Source organism: Cygnus atratus, chromosome Z (assembly GCF_013377495.2).
Source record: "Cygnus atratus isolate AKBS03 ecotype Queensland, Australia chromosome Z, CAtr_DNAZoo_HiC_assembly, whole genome shotgun sequence".
In the NCBI taxonomy this organism is placed as follows: Eukaryota; Metazoa; Chordata; class Aves; order Anseriformes; family Anatidae; genus Cygnus; species Cygnus atratus.
In genome coordinates, this window is record NC_066396.1 from 30,266,629 (window position 1) to 30,275,836 (window position 9,208).

Here is a 9,208-nt window from a genome sequence, read left to right on the forward strand (position 1 = left end):
AAAACCTCAATGAAAGATGGTTTTGTGTTCAGTTTGAAGGGGAGTGTTGTATTCTTGCAAAATTCAAACTTCGTCAATTTTTTTTTGAAATTCCAAAGCATTTGTTCATCTGACTCCAAGGTCAGCTGAAGGCAGAAGTTGTCTATCATTTATCTTGCTCACTAGCCTAAAACGTCACACACAAAAAAATGCATGAAAAGTATAAATTCCATAGTAAATACATACCACAGATACTGTACTATATGCCAGATAGTTTCCTTTGGCTGCCTGACTGGGCATTTCTTCAAAGAAAGTTAGAGTCTTTTCTCAGTGAATACAGCTAACAACTATCACATGAACACGCTGAATGTTTGACAGAGCTCCCTGAAATAACAACACCATTTACACACTGATTCAATGCACAAAGCAAAAAGCCTTAGTGAAACCATAAGCAGCTTAAGCCCCAATTAGGCTTCCAACTTAAAGGTAGAATGGTAGAACCACATATAGCACTGGCTATATTTTCATAGTTATGTGAGTTACCTCCGGGGACAGTCACGCTATTAATTGTAATCAGGGTAGTGAAATACTTGAAGGGCACACTCACTCCATTGCTGCATCATTTCACTTGCCCTGCTCCATCAGTCATAATAAGGGCAACAGCATTAGCAGCTCAAATACACACCTCCAACATTCAGCATGCTTCTTTAAAAAGACCTGGGATGACCATTCCTTCACAGTGCCCCACACTGCCGGGAGGTAGCTCAAAGCATGAGGCACCTCTTTAAGAAGTCCCATAAGGAACTGCACCCCTGAGCAACTCAAGTCAACAGCCCTGATGTGTCTGTCCAGCCTGGCTAGACAAAAGCAAACATTAGTCCATAAAGATTTATGACAACTCAGTTTTCCACACATTCAGTGTTTGCTTCGCATTGGTATAGTTCTGAATTCAAGCAAAACTAACCCAAGCAAGGGTCAAAGAAATTGATGCGTACATCGCGGCCCAAACTCTGACTGTTCCTAACAGCAGCCCCTGCACTGGTGGTAGGACAGCTGTGTGTGGTGGGAGGATGAGAGGCACGGCTTGGGCTGAGGCACAAGAGGCTCAGGCTGGAGACAAGGAGAAGCTTTTCACCACTGGGACAGCCCAGCCATGGAGCCAGAGCCCAGGCAGCGTGAGACTCTGCAGCCTGGGAGTTTCGCTCCCTGGCTGGGTGAAGCCCTGAGCAGCCTGGCCCAGACTAGGCCTGCTCTGGGCAGGGGTGGGGTTGGACACCTCCCCAGGGTCCCACCAGCCTCAGCAGGATCTTATATCCCGGTTCCCTGCAGCAGCAGCTGTATTCCCCACTCCCCACAGCCTAGCTTTTAACAGCATATGCCTATAACAGGACTTGTGAAAGGTGTCTAGCGCTGCACTGTAAGTGACTGACACTAGTAGAAAGGCAGAAGAATGCTAACCACAAGAGTGATCTTACGCATGCCTAATAACCCTTTTTCAAGCTCAAAATCAAATTGCTGAGTTTTCAGCTTAGTGGACAGAAGGGTCACTAAGTCCAGAAAATTATACATTTATTCTGCTGTATGTACCTTAGGGCATATGTAGTGGAAACACTGTAATCTTATAAATATTTGAGACTAAAACATAAGAACAAGACCAGTATTTCAGCAAGTGTCAGTATCTGAGAGTTAAAACCACAACTTTTAAGACCTCAGTGTTGTGTTACAAATTTCATTCAACTCTCCCCTGCAACAGGTGAAATACAGAAATATCCAAAATGGGGAAATAAAATTGAATTAAAAAATTTACTACTATTAAGAAACAGTTGGAAATTGGCCATCAAACTTAAGACATTTCTTGCTAGTTTCTGAAACAGCATGGTTGAAGTGCCTTTATCTTTAATTCATTTCACTGGTAGTAGTCTACAAATCCTTTAAGAACCTTATTCAGCAAGAAATAAAATTGCCAGGTAAGTCACTGCAGTTGATATTTATTCCCCTCGTTATTACATTAGATATGATCAGAGACAGTACCCAGGATAAAGTTCATTGATCTTGCAGTACTCTTATCAGACAGCTGTAGAAAAAACTTACGAACGCTACCACAAGGAGTTCAGCAAGGACACTTCAGGACTGCCACCCCCTACATTCACAGTTAGAAAAGGCAAAATACATCACAAAAAATAGTAAGGAGTGAGTTATCCTGTCATAAAATGATAGAACTGTTATTTCTGCTAGTCTTTTAGTGGTTAGCATAGTAGCTTTGCACTGTGAGATACCCGCGAAAAGATAGAGTATCTAGAGAAGTTCAGAGAAGTGATAAAAAAAATCAAGACAAGAGAAACAGATTGAGATATACAACTTAAATCCTATAGTGTAAGAGGGAAGAAACTATTTGATACCATTCAGCTCACACTACACCAGGTCCTCGTTATTTTTTTTAAACATTCTGATACCAAGAAAGCAAGATCTTAAAAACAGTTCATACAAGAAAAAAAAAAAAGGATTAATTTATTTCTCTTGCTTTAGCAATTAATTTAACTTCTGTAACAAAATCGTGTTACATTTAAGTGAAAGAGTCACAAAGCACCATCAGACATGCATGCAGTAATGTTGCAGGACAGCACGAGAGCCTGCTCCAGGTGCAAAGTCTTAACAGCAACTGTCCAAGGGAAGGGTGGAAAGCCAACACTGTTTGCTGCCCTGCCACCTCCTCCTGTGGCTTGGGCTACCCACACTTACCCAGCCTACCTGGAAAGCAGAGGCAACCTAACCTGAGCATGCTGAGATTTACCTGCATGGCAGTTGAATTTGAAAACAGAAACAGTCTTTCTTACAGTATGACTGCTTCTGAACCACATCTCTTTCAGAAATGTTTAGGCTGTAGATCCAATTGGTTGCTTATACAGGTTTTGTAGACTAATCTTTATAAATTCTTAAGTTTTATAAAACAAGTAGGAATGTTTTGGAAGAAATCATGGTAGAATTCATAGACTCATTCTTTTAATTCAAATCCTAGAATTTGGATTAATTGGCAGCATTGCAGGGATAACTATCACTGATACACAGTGTCAGTTTGCAGGGATAAAAGGAGAATTACTCTTATATAAAGTGATCTGTTCTTTGACTTCAAATGGGTCAGTCACTCCATATGTGCTAAAGCACCTTCAATAATTGAAAAAAAAAAAGCTAGCTGTTAAGGTTCACTTGTAGTCACAGTGGGAAAATGCTCTGTAATAACAGCTGATCACAAATAACGAAATATTGAACAGATGCCTAGCCTTTGTTGTGAATATTGATTAAACAGAAGCTATATGCCAAAATAAGATTTTCCCTGGCCTAAATCTGCAGAAAATGCTGACTGTAAAAAGCTTCCCTTCTAGAGTAAGTCCTGCAAACCAGGACTTTTCACTGCTTGGTCCCTACTGGCTTTCACTGTTATGGTTCAGGTGGTTTTACAGCACTGACTGTCACTGCGCTCCTGGCAGCAGGCATTTTTAAAATGGCTTTTTTCCTTTCTGGCACAAGAGGAACATGGATACTTCTGTCATATTACATACAAATGAAAGCAACTTATTTCAAATACCTCTTAGCACAAGTTGCACTATTTTTCTCCTTCACAACTGACCATGTCTATACTAGAAGATGTTTGCCAGAAGAGTGCTGAGAAAACTGAAAGAGCATTCCTAGTGTAGATGCACTTGTACACACTTGTAAATGTAAAGCTTAGTATTTACCATTCACACATATGCTAATATCCAGTTGAGGCTAGAATCTTTCTCTGTCAATATATTGTCTGTCAGGGAAGTAATGAAATTTGAAGCACACTTCTGTGCTAAGAAATATAACACAACTAAGTGCTTCTACTGTAATAAGATGTTTTATTTAGGAATGGTGGAATATGCTATAACATTTAAAACAGCTTTTTAATATAAGCTGCTATATAAGCTGGAGGATTTATTTTACTGTTGTTGCATACAGACAGCTGATTGATTTTCTAACTTTTAGATAATTTGTGGCATTACCAAGTGAAGGATCTGTAAAGCAAAACAATCTCATTGCCACACCTAATCAAACTCTGAAGACACATACATCAAATGTCTTTTCCTTCTCTCTGCAGTTGGTACAGTTTCACAGCTCACATGAGAGCCTTGCCTTCGCTGAAGAATCTCACCAATTTTTCTAGATCAACTGTGCAAATACATAGTCCTCTAGACATTTTTCTCCGGTGAAACCTTTTTCCTCATTTGGAGTATAGCTATGTTATTTCACATTTGGATCTGAGGCAAGGCTTAAAGCTACAAAATCTTAAAAAAAATTAAAGCAATTACAGAGACATGGGATACTCATCCAGACATTTATGGTATATGCATGGTTTTCTTGGGCTGCATTATATAATTCTAGCTGTAAGCAACAACTTCAAAGAGACTTCAGTGCAAGCTCAACTGCATATCCCAATATGAAGGAGCAGCACAGCTCATTTGTTCAGCTGCACACTAACCTGTCACTATGACAGGAGCCACTGTTTGTTTGCTTTTGTTAAAGCAGCTGTTCAGAAAAATGGAAGTGTATACTTAAACCATTAGAAATTGCCATAGTAAGAACTTCACAAATACTGTACTTAACACATTTTGAATGGCCTTGTCCTGTTCTCTCACTGCATGTATGAGTTCGGGGAATAGTAGGAGCAAAATTGTCTTCATTCAAACAAAAAAGCATGTTTAAAAAACAATCCAGTTCTCACAATGCTTTCTCCGTTTGTTATTTTGCTTTAATACAAGGTGTCCTGGTTTCAGTTAGGACAGAGTTAATTTTCCTCCTAGTAGCTGGTAGGGTGCTATGTTTTGGATTAGGATGAGAAGAGCGCTGATAACATGCTGATGTTTTAATTGTTCCAGAGCAGTGCTTACACTAAGCCAAGGACTTTTCAGCTTCGCGCTCTGTCCTGCCAGCAGGCAGGCTGGGGTTGCAGCAGGATCTGGGAGGGGACAGACCCAGGACAGCTGACCCAAACTGGCCAAAGGGGTATTCCATACCATCTGACGTCATGCTAAACAATATATAGGGGTGGCTAGCCAGGGTGGGGGTCCGGCTGCTCAGGGATAGGCTGGGCATCGGTCAGCAGGTGGTGAGCAATTGCATTGTGCATCACTTGCTTCGTACACATTTTTAGTAGTAATACCATTATCATCATCGTTATTATTATTTTCCTGTCTTAATAAACTGTCTTTATCTCAACTCACAGGCTTCACTTTCCCGTTTCTCTCCCACATCCCAGAAAGGGAGGGGGAGCGAACGGCTGTGTGGTGTTTAGCTGCCCACTGGGTTAAACCACAACACAAGGTATGGGGATGAAAAATGTTATACCATACTTACATAAGAAATTCCACACTGGTAATTAGAAAGACATGATTCCTTGTTAATGTGCCATTAGAGAGAACAAGTTTTATCCAGAATATGATGTCCTAGGTCCAAGATGTTCAAAGTGAAACTGCGTAACTTTAATCTGAGACTTCTAACTCTGCTTTAACAAGGTGTGAAGTTTTCTGCTACCAATGGAGTGGAAAACTAAGTGGCAAAAATCTACACACCAAAGTTACAAAAGACAGCTAGTCAGTCACACTGAGGGAAGAAAAGGCAGCAGCGTACAGAAAAAGTTTTCTGTACTTCATCTCTTTTGAGAACTCACTGCATGCAGCGCAATGTGAGACTGCATCACAGTCACATTCTTCCAAAGTTTACTATAAGAGAACTTGAACAGCATAACAAATGAAGCAAAGAGCCAGTGGACTACACGCACCATTAGCTAATGAGGTCCCCTTGCACAGTAAGAACTTGCATGCAACAGACCATCACTAATTCATAGTTGATTTAAGAGATATCCCCTTCAAACAACATGAAAATCAGTATGAGAACACACAGAAATGCATCAAGATTTTAACTTAAGTTGGCATCACTGGTTTGGCATTCATTAATGTGAAATTTTTTTAATGCCTAACTGTACAGTATCACAGTAATGTCCATTTTAGTAACAGAAAACTTTGTAAGGATATCATGTATTGAATCCCAAAAACGAAGAACTGCCACTAATAAGTACTTCTTAAAAAAACAATTTGTCTCCTCTTGAAGACTATAAAAAAAGTATCTAAGTTCTTTTCACTGAGGACAAATACAAATAGCTCTTCAGTCAGGGGGTATCTTGACCAAAGTACATTAACTACGGGAAAGCTCACAAAGAAAGTACTTACAGCAGCAGCCACATGGACAAAAAGGTAAATCTCACCTCTCCTGCCCAACATAGGTTGGGAAACTACCAGAAAAATCAAGTGTCATTGCACTAAGGGAGTGTTTCACCAGCTGGACCTTTCTGCCAATGCCCAACTCCATCATCCCAGCTCCAGCTTCCCTGGATGTGCTCCCTGGCTCTGCTCCTGATTGCAGTGCCCCACCTGGCACCCACCCAGGACTCCCTGAGGACCCAGCAAGCACACTCCAGCCATGGTGCGTTGGTGAGCAATGCGAGGAGCCAGGCGCACGGACCACAACAACTCAGGCAAGGGATCAAGACATAAATACAAAGCTAATACCAGCCAAATCACCTCTGGTATTAGAACAGCTAAGGAGATTTGCAAGTTTTGCTGGAATTGCTTAGGTAGGTGCATTTTTAAGGGTTTCCTTGGCTCCCTGGATTTCCTGGGTGATGTTTGCACATGACGTTCAATGTATCAAGACCATAACAACTTTAAAAAGTGTTAACATGAGGACTCATTGAGTCACATCAAGTTGTCTACAGCGATTTGCTGTATCACTCTGGTTCCACAATAGCTGGCTCAGATGCTTCACATTCCTGCTCTGTACCCATTTCCCTCAACCAGAGGGATTCAAAACGCCAGCCGGCAGCCTCCCATGCACCGGTTACAGGGGGAATACACGCAGGTTTTGGAGGCTTTTAGGGCGTGCATGCTCTCACCCGGGTGCGCGGGGAGCACACAATGGAGCCGCGCAGAAGCACGGGAGCCGCGCGGGGACGGCGGCCCCGCCGAGGGGCGATGTTTCGCCACGCCTCCCCCTCCGCATCGGGATCTCGGGACAAAGCGGCAGCCCCGAGCCGAGAGGCCGCTCCCGGGCGGCTTTTCCCCCCGAGCAGCGGCAGGAAGGCCCCGGGGGTCACTCACCCACGGGGTCCTCCATCCTCAGCGGCCTGCGCAGCCGGATGCTGCCCGGGATGGCTTTATCCATCAGCTCCTCGACGCTCTGCAAAGAGGCGGCGGCACGCCGGCGTTAGCAGACCCCAGACCCCGCAGACACCCCCTTCCCAGCAGCTCCCCCCCCCCCCGCCGCACGGGCGCCCACCTGCACCCCGAGGGCTCGCAGCATCTCCCTCTTCTCCCCCTCCCGGGGGCCGATGTGCCGCCGGGAGAAGTCATCCTGCCGCGGCAGCAGTTCCTCGATGCACCGCGCCGCATCGCCGCCGCCTCCCCCTCCCCCTCCCCCTCCTCCTCCACCGACCCAGCGCTGCTGGCGGTGCCGGTGCTGCCCGCCGCCCCCAGCCGGCCGCAGGTGCCTCGGCCCCGCCCGGGCCGCCAGCCGCCCCCACCAGCGCCCGCAGCTCTGCATGGCCCCGCCACGGCCACCACCGCCGGCAGCCCACGCTTTGTGGCCGGGGCGGGGGCGGTGGCGGCGCGGCCCCCTCCGGCGGCGCCAATGGGGCGGAGGGGCGGTGCCCCGCTCGCCCCTCCCCGCCGGCACCTGCCCCCCCCCCCCCCCCCCCCCCCAAAAAAAAAAATCCGCCCCGCTCGGCCCTGACCCCGGTGCCAAGGCTCCCCACCCCCCCCGCCGGGTGGACGCGGCCCCGGTGGCTGCAGGCAGCCCCGAGAAGCCCCCCCCGCGGGGCACGGAGACGGCTGAGGACGTGAGCACGGCGCTCCGTCCTCTGTTAGCTCCGCAGCGCCTTTAGGTTTGGGAATTTGGGCCGGAAAGTGGCGTCCTGCTGAAGTGCGGGGCGGCTGGGGGGCGGCCAGCTGGGACCTGCTCGCCCCACGCACACGGAGCGCAGAGAGGCATCCGCACCGGCACTGGGGTCCTGACACGTACCCCTGCCCCTGCGTTCCCCTGCCCAAATCCCATCATTTCCAGCACCCTACAATCAGGAGCGTGTGTGCAGCATGGCTGGAGCTGCTGGTCGAGCAGACCTGTTGTGTGGTTGCCACAGCCAGCTGAGGGCATTCTGGCAATTTGGCATCCTAGAGTCAGGGGCTCTTACTCCAAAATGGGTTGGAGACTCTCAGTTTGTCCTTCAGGTGCTCACTGGGAGTGTAGTCCAGGCTGTGTTGGCGATGACCATTAGTGCCGGTGGCTGCAATGGGTCATATGCACACCTGGGGGATGGTTTGTGGAGCAGCACCTGGAAACAACAAAGCCAACAGTAAAGTTCTGGTGCTCCAGACATTCTTGTTTTCCTTTTGAGGCACAGATGGTCTTCTGAAAGCTGTTTTCCAGCACAGCTTTCAGACAACAGAATTTGAAGGCACGTAATTCCATCATAGACATCAATGTCATCATTGTAGGAAAACTGACATAGATGCCAAGAAATATCTCTAATCAAGGTAAACACTTTTTTAGACACAGTCAATATTGGGTGGCATTTCCATTGCTGCAGTGGGTTGAGTTAGACGTATCTGATATTAATAGGAAGAAATTTGGGCTCAGCCTATTTAGAAGTAATGTTAGAATTATTTAGATAACATTATACATTATGCTTCATGCTTACTATTTCTGCACTGCAATTTTAACACACCTTTTACACATCATCTTGGTCACTGTTTTTGTGGTGCACTGGTGACTCTTCCTTGTTACCTTCAAAGGATAGCCCCATAAAGGAGCAGCAATTAAAAGATTTCCAGCTACAAGGCTGGTGTTAAAATCCTCCGAGAATTTACCTCTCCGGCTTTATCCCTCCGTGAGGGCATGAAACTGTGAGCTGAGGAAAAGGCCTCAGGGGCAGAGAAGAGGGCAGGTGGCACAGTGCCCTCTGTAAGCTGCTGAGGCTGTCGGCTGGCGTGCCACAGCCTCTGTTGCGGCCTCCCTCTTGCTTTAACTTTGGGTGATGCCTGCTTGGAGCAGAGAGAGGTCAGATGGAACCTCACAGAGTCACAGAATGATTTGGGTTGGAAGGGACCTTAAGGATCACCCAGTTCCAACCCCCCAACATGGGCAGGGACACCTCCCACTA

The 9,208-nt window shown here is 46.2% G+C and overlaps 1 protein-coding gene across 1 annotated transcript in view; it reads right to left on the reverse strand.

Annotated features, from left to right (window-relative positions):
* The window catches only part of GLDC (glycine decarboxylase), a 46,633-nt gene extending 39,040 nt beyond the window's left edge, over positions 1-7,593 (reverse strand). The window contains exons 1-2 of the mRNA XM_035567687.2: positions 7,330-7,593; positions 7,152-7,230 (exon numbers count right to left, since the gene is read on the reverse strand). Of these exons, the coding sequence (XP_035423580.1) occupies positions 7,152-7,230; positions 7,330-7,593 (343 nt within the window). The remainder of the gene's footprint in view (positions 1-7,151; positions 7,231-7,329) is intronic.
* Between the last annotated feature and the right edge of the window lie 1,615 nt (positions 7,594-9,208).